Source organism: Acomys russatus, chromosome 10, assembly GCF_903995435.1.
Source record: "Acomys russatus chromosome 10, mAcoRus1.1, whole genome shotgun sequence".
Taxonomy (NCBI): domain Eukaryota; kingdom Metazoa; phylum Chordata; class Mammalia; order Rodentia; family Muridae; genus Acomys; species Acomys russatus.
The window spans coordinates 49,032,856-49,046,128 of NC_067146.1; the positions used below are offsets into that span (position 1 = coordinate 49,032,856).

Sequence of the window (13,273 nt, forward strand, 5' to 3'; positions counted from 1 at the left end):
GAGAATCAGGAGACGTTTTGATGTCTTGGGTCAGTTTTAAGTATTCTATAATTATTTTCCTTCGTATGTACCCATTTTCCACACTGGATTGACTACTTATCATCCAGACTGACATTTTTTCCCAATTCTTTTCATCATTTAATTTCTTTCACAACTTGGATTCTCTTGAAGTTTGTGTGTTCATTCTTGGTAGTTCCTGTTATATTTTAGTTGACTCTATTCTTAGGTACTTGTAACTTAGTCTTTATTTCAGAGATCTTTTAAAAATGATTGGAGATAGTGTCTTAGTTGGTAAAGCCTAGGCTTACCACCAAAGCATCAAAAATAATATTTTCACAAATTCTTCTTCACTATCTCTCTTACCTTTATCTATTTCTGCTCAGGGTTTTAAAATATGTGATTCAACGTCTTATTTCGTATAATGTACTTACTTCAGAATACATTAGAGTCTTATTAAAATTTGTATTTTGGGTTTTGTCTTCATGTGAGCAAGAGTAATAAAGTTTCATTGGTTGGTTGTTTTGAATTTCATTTCTGAACTTTCATAGATACTTTATGTGATTATTACCTGCTACTTTCTGTTTAATATCAAGTGCCTTTTATTCCTAGACCAGCAGATGGATCACTACACTTCTGCTCATGAGTACGTCCTTCTGCTCCTCTAGTGAAACAGTACTTTCCCATCCTAAGTCTCTAAGGGCATCAATTTCCTTCAGCTTCTAACCCCCTTTCTTCACGTCCCTGGTAGCAATAGTGTGAACTACCGACTCTGTCAATGTGTTTCCCTTGGGGAGGACTGAGGCTTATCTCATGGGGCTGGTGTTTTCTGTCATCTCACGTTAGTCCACACTAAGCTCCTGGCCTAGCGCCTCTTTCTGTTATGCTCCCTGCCCTGACACCAAGAGACTCTGGTGGGCTGGGGCACCTGTGCACCCACTTAAACATAACTTGTATCACCTACAGTACTTTATTCATCTTAATTGTGTCACCATATGGATTATGAATATCTGTGTTCCTCTTTTTAGCTGCTTAGCATTCAAGAAGATGTTGGCCTTGACAGTGCAGGAAGCCAGGGTATGTCAGTAAGCTGTTGTAAGTGAACTGTGATGAAAAATAGAGAGAAAAGAGTTAATATAGACTTTGAAAGATAAAAAGAAAGTGGAATTGTGTATTTCAAATCCTGGGCATACAGCCAAGGATCTTTATAGCCAAAACCATTCTCCAATTCTTTAAGAACAAGACCAATCCCACCTAGTTTCCTAACTCTTTGACTTTCTAATAGTGCGTTCAAACATAAGCCAAATATGGCCATGTCTGAATCTTTACCAGAAGGAGTAATTTTTGTACTATACTTTACTGCTGCCATTTATTGTCACCATCTCAAGGAGGTCTGTTATACTTGTTAGTGTCACAGAATTGCACAACTGTACTTGACAGATTTTTGTGCCAACTAGAAATTAGTAAGTACCCAAATTATTACTGTGTACACAATTGCTAATATACTAATACCTGCCAAAGAAAGCATACACATTCCTGTTCAAATTTGGTAAAATATGCGAAGAAGCAAATGTGTAGGCAAAAGTCACTTAACAGTAGGGTTTATTTTAGGTGAGCTCCTAAGAAACTTCATCCTTTATCATGCCCTTCACAGAGTGTACTAGCAAAACCAAAAAATGAGCACCCCACAATTCAATGACGTAATCGTCTGGGACCACAGTCACACACACATCACTAAGCAAAGTATTGCTATCTAGAACTCTCTATCAGTAGCAACAGCAAACTCCATAGTTGGTCATGGTCAGTATTTTTAAAGGTCACTAATGTACTGTAGTAATTAAATGCTCATGTTAAATCTATATGATAATATGAATTAAGTATTAACACTATAAAACATAGTCCAGGTAGCTCTTCCTTATTGACTTTAAGATACTTTGTGTCGTATACTACAGCCTGCCTTCCCACAGGCGGGCCCGTGCTGGTGCTCCTTCATGTAGGAAATGTGAGAGTATATGGCAACAGAACAGAACGTAAAGGATCAATCGTCTCTATTTTTGTTGTTAGGATCTTTAGTTTTAGCTAAGTTGTTTGTTTTCCAGGTTGGGTGGAATAAAGGCCTAAAGATTACTTTTTCTTGCAATTCCTAGGTTGGGAAATGAGTGTACAGGTCACTTATCACTGGGGCATAGATTCCGTTACAAAAACCAGAATGGGTTCAAATCGGATTTGAACTCAGATCATAATCCTTAAGCAGCAAGTGCTCTTACTCACTGAGACATCCCACCAGCCCCTAAAAATAATATTTTTTCTTTTAAAAAATTCAGTTAATGGCTATTGGGCTGAGAAAGCCAGCTTTCTTCAGGGTTACAACCTCTGACGGTGGCCCTGTGACACCTGCACCCATGCACATGCTAGCAACATTAACTGGACACAGTCAGTTGAAAATTATGAAGTCAAGTACTTGTAGTTGGGAGTAAAAATGAGAGGGGTAGTTAGAGTCAGTGATGGATTTTATAAAAGTTTATTTTATACATATATATACTTCCAAACAATAAATAAAATTCATTTTTAAAATTCACAGTGAGAATTTCTAAAACTTCTAAGTATTACTTGCACATGGGTTTCCCAGAAAAAATGTCATTATATTTCTCAATTTGTATACTCAAAAATATAAAATATTGAAGGCAGAGTCTTTAGTGCCTCCATGCTATATTATTCAACTCAAAGAATCCCATCCCAGTTTCTTCTTTCTTACTATAATTCTTTACCTCTAAAGTACAATTTGACAAGAGCTTCCATTTGAAAACAATAGTAAGAAGAAGAAACAACAACAATTACAATCATAGGTGTGAAGGAAGTGTCCCTCATCCTGATCCATATTCTAGCTCCAGTATCTTAATTACAGGCAGCCTGCCTTCTTGGCTTTGGAAGGGATGTTAAGCTGCCCACCAAAGTGGACTTCCACACACCCTTATGTGAATTATCATAACCCACCTGTCTGAAGTCTGACTCCTAGGGAAGGCTCAAATGTCAGTATAGATTTCATACTCCTGTCTTTTACAAAGCAGCAAAGTTAACACAAGGATATTGTATTTGGTGTTTTTCTAATAAAGAAGAAGATGGGACAATGTAATTTTTAAAATTTGAAATTGCAAAATTAATTCATATTCTTAAAATTACCTGTTGGAAAAAAAGTACAATACACAAAAATAACATAAATTTAAACATCCCATAGACTCATTTTATTAAAAAATCAAATGCTAGGTTTGGACCTATAGGCTCAATGGTAGACAGCTTACCTGGCATGTGTGTGGAGCCCTAGATTTAACCCCAGATACCAGAGAAAATCTGATTATCCAAACATATCCCATGATATAAGCATCTGACAGCACATCGCTAAGTAGACATCATCCAATCAGTAGTGAGAATAAAGGAAATTTCTTTTTCCAATGTCTTACTTTAAATATGCATGATAAAACAAAAGCACATTTGATATGAAAACTAGGGTGAGCAAGTGGGCAAAAGGCTAGAGAGACAGGGAAGAAAAATTAACTGCAGCATGTTTTTCTTAGAAATGCTAAAATGATGACTAATGCTAATTTTTAATTTAAATCTATTTTGAACAAAATCAACTGGGTGGATAACTTCTGCAGGAACATAGGCTACAGGCTTAGAAAGAGACAAGTGGCAACAGCTTTATTTTTTTAATATTTTATTAGTTTGTTCATATTACATCTCAATTGCTATCCCATCCCTTGTATCCTCCCATTCCTCCCTCCCTCCCATTTTCCCCTTACTCCCTTCCCCTATGTCTGTGACTGAGGGGGACCTCCTCCCCCTGTATATGCTCATAGGGTATCCAGTCTCTTTTTGGTGACCTGTTATCCTTCCTCTGAGTGCCGCTAGGCCTCCCCATCAAGGGGACATCGTCAAAAATGGGGCACCAGAGTTCGTGTGAAAGTCAGACCCCACTCTCCACTCAACTGTGGAGAATGTCCTGTCTATCGGCTAGGTCTGGGTAGGGGTTCAAAGTTTACTGCCTATATTTTCCTTGGCTGGTGCCCCTTGGGCTAGTGTCTCAATATAAGTGAGTATATACCATTTGTCTATTTTTGCTTCTGGGTTAACTCACTCATTATGATAATTTCTAGATCAATCCATTTGTCCACAAATTTCAGGAATTCCTTGTTTTTAATAGCTGAGTAGTATTCCATAGTGTAAATGTACCACTGTTTCTTTATCCATTTTTCTACTGAGGGACACTTAGGCTGTTTCCATGTTCTGACTATTATGAATAAGACAGCTATGAATATGGTTGAGCATATGTCCCTGTTGTATGGTAGAGCATTTTCTGGGTATATTACAAGGAGTGGAATAGCTGGGTCTTGAGGAAGCCCTATTCCCATTTTTTTGAGAAAGCGCCAGATAGATTTCCAAAGTGGTTGTGCTAGTTTGCATTCCCACCAGCAATGAAGGAGTGTTCCTCTCTCTCCACATCCTCGCCAGCATGTAGTGCCACTTGAGTTTTTGATCTTAGCCATTCTGATAGGCAACAACCTTACTTAAAATACAAAGCCATGAGCATCCAGACGAGTGGGGGCCTAACCCAGACATAAAGCATGATGAGGTAGCAGAGATAGCCCGTTCCACATGAGCAGAAGAGATGGTATGCAGATTGGAAAGAATTGAGTCAAAGAGACACAGAGACATGTACCATGCACTTCCAAGGGACGTGGTGCATGAGAGACAAATAGGATCTTGTCTAAGAAGCCCTGGGATTTGTTCTCAACTTCCACAGCTCTCTCGTGTGAGCATCTCATTTCCATAAGGTAGGCCATCTTTCAGTTGTCCATAAATATTCCTTTTGTAACCTGAAAGCTATTTTTTTAATGCCCTAGCATAGATGTTTCCATTTTTTGTTAGTAGGTTGAACCTAAAACACTTTTTTTTAAATGGAAAGAGCAATGTTGTTTAAGAAAGAGAGGAAAGTGGCGGCGCGAAAGGAGGGTGGGAGGGAGAAAGGAGAACATGAAATTGGATGTGCAGGGAGGTGGGGAAGTTCTGGGGGAATAAATCTCCAAATATAATAAAATACACTTTAAAGTTAAAAATGTAAAAGCAGTGCCTGGCAGCACCCATGCAGAATGCTCGCCCATTTAATCTTCCAATCCTGTTCCTGTTCTAAAATGTTGGTGACTAACTACAGATTATGCACAGACATTTGCAGGGTTGAAATATCTTATCACCAAGTTTGCACCACGATTCTGTGGCTTGAAGAAAATCTCAATTAAACCAGTTCCTAATTCTGTATTAACCTCGCTGATCTCGGGTGTGTGTTTCTCCATCTTGTGTGGTCTGTGCTGCTTTGTCAATGTGACCTTAGTCATCTCCCGACTTCCCGGGTGCTGTTTAATGCAGTGTTGTAAGTGGTTCAGGGCCCAAAGGCTCCTAGGTGCATGCTTTCTTGTTAGGGTAAATAGTACCATGTTAAAAACTCTTCTTCTGATATGTTAGCTTAATTTGGGGAGAGATAATTAGTTTTATAAAACGAATTCAACTTCAAATACCTTGTTTTTCACGATGAAAGATAATTCTCAACTTTGATCATCTGGGAGATATTTGTCCTTTAGGCTTTAATCTCAATTATTGCTTCTTTTTACATGTGTGTTTTGTGATTGTTCACTTGCATCCTGGCTAAAATCCTTCTTTGCTCTTTCAAAAGCAAAGTCTATGTCAGAGACTTACAGTGCTGCCTTTCTAAAAAGCAAGGCTTCTGCTATCCTGTTCTGTAGTAGGGAGACCATAGTTGGCAATCCTTTACCCTGTATTTTCAAAAGCTGCAAGCTTTTGAACATTTTTACCGTATTAAACAATAAATGTTTAGAGACATAAATATGCTTAATCTGAAACATTATACAAAACATATATCATGGCACTCTACTAAATATGCATAATTTTATGTCTTTACATATCATTAAAATAAATTTAAATTTTTTTTCTTTCTATACTAAAAGCCCTATTTAGGTAAATGTAAACAACTATATGTGCATGTACATTGACATATTTGTACATATACACACATATACACAAACACATTCTCACATTTGTATACACATACACTTACCTTTTTACACATTGATTGCTTTTTTTATACCTACCACCTCTACAAGTGAAGCAATGAATATATTTGTTATTGTTTTCTTGTTACATACACCTGTCAACTAAGAGTAATTTTTTAAAGGTGTTAATGTATGTTTGTAATAGAGAATTAATTATGTGTAACATTCCATCCCCAAATATGAACCAAAATCACTACCACCTGATGTTAAAGTATCAGTATTTATAACAAAATTTTATCATGAATTCTTTTTTTTTTTTTCATTTATTTGTTTATTTAGTCACTTGGCAGCCTGATCCCAGCCCCATTTCTCCTCTCCTGCCAGTTCCACCACCATGCCCAGCTCTCCCTTCCTCCTTCTCCTTCTCAGAGAAGGGAAGGCCCAAAGGGGTACCAACCCACCCTGGCACCTCAAGTCACAGCAGGACTAAGCACATTCTCTCTCACTAAGGACAGACAAGATAGCCCAGCTAGGGATCCCAAAGCAGGCATCAGAGTCAGAGACAGCTCCTACTCCCATTGTTAGGGGACCCACATGATGACCAAGCTGCACATCTGCTACATATGTGTAGGGGGCCTAGGTCTGGCCCATGCATGCTTTTTCATTGGTGGTTCAGTCTCTGTGAGACCCACCTGGGCCCATGTTAGTTGACTCTGCAGGTTCCTTGACCCCTCCAGCTCCATCAGTTTTTCCTCCCATTCTTCCACAAGACTGGCTAAACTCAACTTATTGTTTGGCTGTGAGTGTCTGTTTCTGTCAGCTGCTGGATGAAGCCTCTCAGAAGACAGTTATGCTAGGTTCCTGTCTGCAAGCATAGAGTATCATTAATAGTGTCAGGTGTTGGCTGTCTCCCATGGGGTGGGTCTTAGGTGGCTTTGCCATTCTCTTAAACTGCTCCATCTTTATGCTTCCTTAGGAAAGACAAATTTTGGGTCAAAGGTTTTATGGGTACATAGGTGACCGACCCCTCCATTGGAAGTCCCACTTGGGTATAGGAGGTAGTGACTTCAGGCCCCTTAATACCTTGTTAGGAGTCTCAGCTAAGGTCTCTACTGTAGACCCCTGGGAACCTCCCATGACCTAAAGATGACCTCCCACCAATTTCTATTCTCTCTTGCTGTCCTTCCACAACCCTACTCTCCCCATACCTGATCTACACCCCAGTTACCCTCCCTACCACATCTCCCACGCAGTTCCCCCGCTTCCATCTACTTCACATGTCTATTTTATTTTCCCTTCTAAGTGAGATTCAAACATCCTCCCTTGGGCCCTCCTTGGCTCCTTCAGGTTTGTGGAATATAGCATGATTATCTTGTACTTTATGGTTAATATCTACTTATAAATACATTCTATGAGTATCTTTCTGGGTCTGAGTTACCTCACTCAGAATGGTCTTTTCTAGTTCCATCCATTTGCCTGTAAATTGTATGGTGTCTTTGTTTTTAATAGCTGAATAGTATTTCATTGTGTAAGTGTACTACATTTTCTTTATCATTCTTTGGTTGAGAGACATCTAGGTTGTTTCCAGTTTCTGGCTATTACAAATAAAGCAGCTATGAACATAGTTGAGCAAGTCTCCTTGTGGTATAGTGGTGCATCTTTTGGCTATATACCCAGAAGTGGTACAGCTGGGTCTTGAGGTAGACTTATTCCCAATTTTCTTTTTTTTCTTTCTTTTAAATTTTTTATTAATTTATTCTTGTTACATCTCAATGGTTATCCCATCCCTTGTATCCTCCCATTCTTCCCTCCCCCCCCCCATTTTCCCATTATTCCCCTCCCCTATGACTGTTCCTGAGGGGGATTACCTCCCCCTGTATATGCTCATAGGGCATCAAGTCTCTTCTTGGCAACCTGCTGTCCTTCCTCTGAGTGCCACCAGGTCTCCCCCTCCAGGGGACGTGGTCAAATGTGAGGCACCCAAGTACATGAGAAAGTCATATCCCACTCTCCACTCAACTGTAGAGAATGTTCTAATAAACCCCCAGAACAGTTTCCAAGATGGGTGTACAAGTTTGCACTGACACCAGCAATGGGAGAGCGTTCCCCTTGCTCCACAGCCTTGCCAGCATATGCTGTCACTTGAGGTTTTTAATCATAACCATTCTGACGGGCGTAAAGTAGAATGTTCATCATGAGTCCTTAAATAATTTTCTTGGGAAATATGAAGCATGAAAGCAACTAACTAACCAACATCCTAGGAAGAAGAAAACTGATTTCTCCGAAAATCTGAGAATTCAAGGTGGCAAGTGAGAGCACATATAGTAAATTGTCCCCAGACATTTTTTTCCTGTAAATCTGACAGAGATAATCAATGACCTTTACTTCTGCAGGCACGTCAGAATTAGTGATTTACCCAAAAAGATCCAAAAAATAAGGAGGAATTGAAGGGGTTGTCTATAAGGTGAAAGATAACTTAAACATTTGATCATGGAACGCTTTTACATGCTATTAATTGCCTGGTAGAGGATTAAACTGGTTAGAAATGTGGAATCATGCATTGAGCCACACAAGTAACAAATGTCCATGCTATTAGTTCTATTCTATAAATACTCTTCTACTTGAATTGCTTGTGGAAGTTATTTGTTAGGTATTGTCAAGAAACTTGATACCCTATGAGCATATACAGGGGGAGGAGGTCCCCCTCAGGAACAGTCATAGGGGAGGGGAATAAGGGGAAAAGGGGAGGGAGGGAAGAATGGGAGGACACAAGGGATGGGATAACCATTGAGATGTAACAAGAATAAATTAATAATAAGAAATTTTTAAAAAAAGAATTTTTATAGACATAGTCTCTATTAGCTTTGCCTACTTGATGAAAATCATCTGGATAGTTACTTCAGCATCTTCCTGTTTCATATGGATCACGTTTGGCTATGAATCCTCATGCACTGAGTTTAAAAGTGCTTCTCCACTGGGCATAAGAAGTGTTATCAAGAAAGTGACCCCCAGGCACCTGCCCAGACAAAACAACATGGCACAACTAACTCTGAATACAGAGGCCTTTTTCTTATTATAATAAACTGTTTTGTGTTATTTTGAAATAAAAAATAAAATCATAGTGCTTCTCCAACTCTGCTTGAAATGTTATAAAGCAGAAGAGAGAAACTGTGCCATGTCAGCTGTGTAAGCCCAGAAAAAGTTTGTATTCTACCACCTACATATTGATAAAAGTTTGCGTTGAAGAATTGGGGATCTGTCCATTTAATCATATGTGTGTCCCTGATGAGACTGCAGATGCGAAGATGACAGGCTAACAAAATTTATCCAAAGCAAACAAACAAAAAAGCTGACCTCTTTCAACATTTCTTGGTTTCCAGTAGTTCGTTGTCTAGGCTTGCTTGCCCATGAGGTTTCCTCCTTCCGTGTGAGCATGTCTATTGGCGTGATTCTTGTTGAGGTCTTGTTTGGGCCGCCATGTTATTGAGAGCTCTTGAGTGTATCTTTCCTAATATTTCTAGGAGATACAAGCTTCTGACAGACTTTCTAGTCCTCTGGCTCTTAGATTTTTTTCTACCCCTTTTTCTGCAATTTTCTCTGCACCTTAGGTACAGGAGTTGCACACATAACATTATATGGACGAAGTAGTTATTATCTATGTAACAACAGTGTAAAACTAGTGGTTAGAGGTGATGAATCTGAGGAAGTACTGTGGGTGTACATGAGAAGGATTGGAGGGAAAACAGATAGCAGAAATGATGTAATAATATCTTAATCTCAAAAAATAAAATATATGAACAATATCACATTAAACATAAACGGTTTAGTTTGTAGTGTGTGCTGCACAGATGGTGTGCATAACAGAAGATCCACCAGGTCAATAGTAGAAGACTGTGAATCCTAAGCCATGTCCAGACTACTGTTTTGTCATATTTAAAGTGGTATCATGCAATAATGTTCATACCACTGACATGTTGTCAAGTAAAATATTAAGCTATATAATAATATGCACTTTAAAAATTAGCCTGTAAATATAGAAAGTAATTTGAAATATAGTCACCAAAATATTAACAGTATTGTTTCTGTATGGCAAAATTTCAAGTAATTCTATTTTTTTCCAATAACTTTGCTTTGGCCGTAGCAATATATGTTACTACAATAATAATAACACTAGTGAATGTCTCTTAATATACAATATAGGCATGCAAACACACAAATTAGCTTTCAAGATATGTATATAATGTTTAGCAAGGAAATTTGAGTGTTCTTCTATTTTTCAGATTTTCTTATGAAGCCTCTGTATATGTACAAAGCAGTATTAGACAGTAAAGCCTTTGTTTTCAAACGACATGTTTTTTGCCTCTAGTAGGATTCATAATGTTATTGATATTCTCAATGTGAGTATACTAGAATTAAGCTTAAAGAATTAGAAACACTCTTGATTTAAAAAAAAGTACATTGATTTTTTTTTTTTAAAAAACCATACCTAGCAAGCATCCTGGCAGCATCAAATTCTGACCCATGAGGTAGGAATGTCACGGCATGATGCTAGCCATCTCAGTAGTTGGGTATCAACTGAAAATGTGTAACATCTTTGTTTCAGTCATCACAAACAATTTGCTATCCTCAGAAATATATGTTCAAAATATGGTCTTTATCCCAAAATGCTCCTTTCACAACACAAATAAATAAGAGAGCAGCAGGTACTCTGAGGAAAGTGGCTCGCCTTCTGTACTGCACTGGATGGTGGTGACATGATTAGGTGCCAGCCTACGATGCTTGGTGGGAACAAAACACCAAGCCCAGCAGGAAATCTGCAGGAAGAGAGCTTTGGCTTTAACTGCCAGTTTTCAAGCCAGTGCTTCTTATAGCTCCCACAATGTGGTGTCTGAAATCTGGGCAAACACTGACGGCTTTATTCGGTTTATTCTGCTTGGACGACCATTTCTTTAATCTATAGATAATTAAATTGTATTACTTTTATTAGAAAATTGTGCTTTCTATTCTTTATTTACTGAAAGAAATTACTTTTTATTTTTCAGAGCTTCCATATGGCTGGGAAAAAATCGATGATCCCATGTATGGCACTTACTATGTTGAGTAAGTCTCTAAGCGTGATATTAACTCGTTACTAATATATTGTGAAACTGTGTTAGCATTTATTTTATTGAGCATGTGTGGCTAACAGCCCCTTTAATTCTTTCTCATCTAATTCCGAAATACCCAGAAGGAATCTAGAGGCATGGCTAGCTAGTTCTTGGTTCTGCAGCTTCTTAGACTCGTGATTCAGAAACACCAATTGGAAAAACGTGTTCCACACAGTCCTCTGAATGAGCAATTAAAGATACTTAAGTGAAAGCTTTTCTTCTTGAAATCAAAATGATGGGAGCTGGATGCTTCTGCAGAAGAGATGTTCTATTATATCAGATTTCAAATTCGATTAAATGAATCAGCCATGCCTTCCCACAGAAGCATAAGATAAAACTTTGGTGCTTTTCCCTTTGTAGAACCACACGATATAGCTGCAGTGTCCTTTCCATACACTGGACTTTTATGTTACCCATTGGTAGCTGCATTTCGTTTCATTAACATATCCAATCAGAACACATGCTATCTCCATCTTTGTATTAAGTCAGACTAGAGATCTACTCATAATTGACTTATTATACACATATTTTTCCTTAATGAAAGAGAGTGATACTCAAAGTTCTAAAATTATGTAATTTTCTTTCCAGAACTCTCTTTTGATAGAGAATGTGTAACTCTTATCTATCATGTGGTTTCCTTACTGTTATTTGAATGAATCACAAAACCTACCTTTATTCTTAAACAGTACCCAAGAAGGGCAGGGATTGCCAATCCATAGGCTTTCACACTATCTATCAAGATTGATCTCTTGCCAGGCTTGGTGGTGCACACCTTTAATCCCAGCACTTGGAGGCAGAGGCAGGTGGATGGCTGTGACTTCAAGGCCAGCCTGGTCTACAAATCTAGTCCAGGACAGCCAAGGCTAAAACAGAGAGACCCTGTCTCAAAAAAACCAAAAAAAAAAAAATAAAAGATTGAACTCTTTTTCTCCTTATCATAATCCGGATGGTCAGGGGTCAAAGATTAATGGCTTTTTTGAAAAAACTTGTCTGCCTTGCAATATTATTCAAGTAGTTCCTGGCTTTTTTTAGGTGTCAAACCCTTCTTTGTGCTGCAGATGTTCAGGTGAGCTGGACCTGTGAACCCCACTGCCCTGAGCCTCTCCTCTATGAACATTTGTCTCACTTACTTTGACACGCCCCCCACATGTTCTGGAGAAGCCCCAAGTTGGGCTCCACAACTCACCATGTCTATATTTAAGGTCAAGGTGAATTCGGCTCATTTACTTTTCACACAGTGTTTACTCTCTAATGTGTGGACATGCAGTAGATATAAAAAGTAAGATAATACATAGAGTTATTCCTGGTTGCAAAGAAAGGAGATGTCTCACTCTGACGTGTCTATGTGAACTTCGCTTGAAACCTAGAAGTGTGAGGGTCATCTTTCTGACCTCTTTGGACAAACATGATTGAACACTGGAAATTAGCTTCAAAGGACATAAAGACAGACAAAGGGAAATCATCTGAAGACAGAAAGAAAGATTCTCTAGCATTTGTAAATACTTTCAAGGACTCTGGGTCCTATTAAACCGATAATCTATGAAAATAAGTATTTTTAATAGTAATAAAAGTTAATCCTTAATAAATTTAACAGTAAGTTTAGTAGGTCCTTCCTTGCTTGCTTGGATTCTTGTTCATGTTTTGGTTTGGTTTGGTTTTTGGTTTATAGGGTTTTTTTATTTGTTGTTTGTTTGTTTTGTTTTTTGTTTTTGTTTGTTGTTGTTGTTGTTGTTGTTTTTTGCCATGCTCAGGATCAAACCTATCTAGAAAGGCATTCTACCTCTAAGTTCTATACCTGAATTATCTCAGTCCACTTGATCAGATTACAGTACACCTCAGCATGTGGCACCTGAAGTCCAACATGCTTCCATATAATGACACAGGACTGAAGTGTGCGACATGCCATATCTCTTTTTTAAATAAATTGCCTGTGGAATCAATGAACAAAAACCCTCACCTTAGTCTCAGTGTGGGAAAATCTATGAAGATCCAGGTAACAAATATTTGGGAATCCCTACAGCCTCATCTTTTCTGGTGCACAGGCAACTGCCAGTATCACTCACATGTGTG

The 13,273-nt window shown here is 38.3% G+C and overlaps 1 protein-coding gene across 5 annotated transcripts in view; it reads left to right on the top strand.

The window, feature by feature from the left end:
- Positions 1-13,273, top strand: part of Magi2 (membrane associated guanylate kinase, WW and PDZ domain containing 2) — a 1,455,764-nt gene that overhangs the window by 1,119,738 nt on the left and 322,753 nt on the right. For all 5 annotated transcript variants that reach the window (XM_051152089.1, XM_051152090.1, XM_051152091.1 and 2 more), the window contains exon 7: positions 11,099-11,156. In XM_051152089.1, coding sequence (XP_051008046.1) covers positions 11,099-11,156 — 58 coding nt within the window. The remainder of the gene's footprint in view (positions 1-11,098; positions 11,157-13,273) is intronic.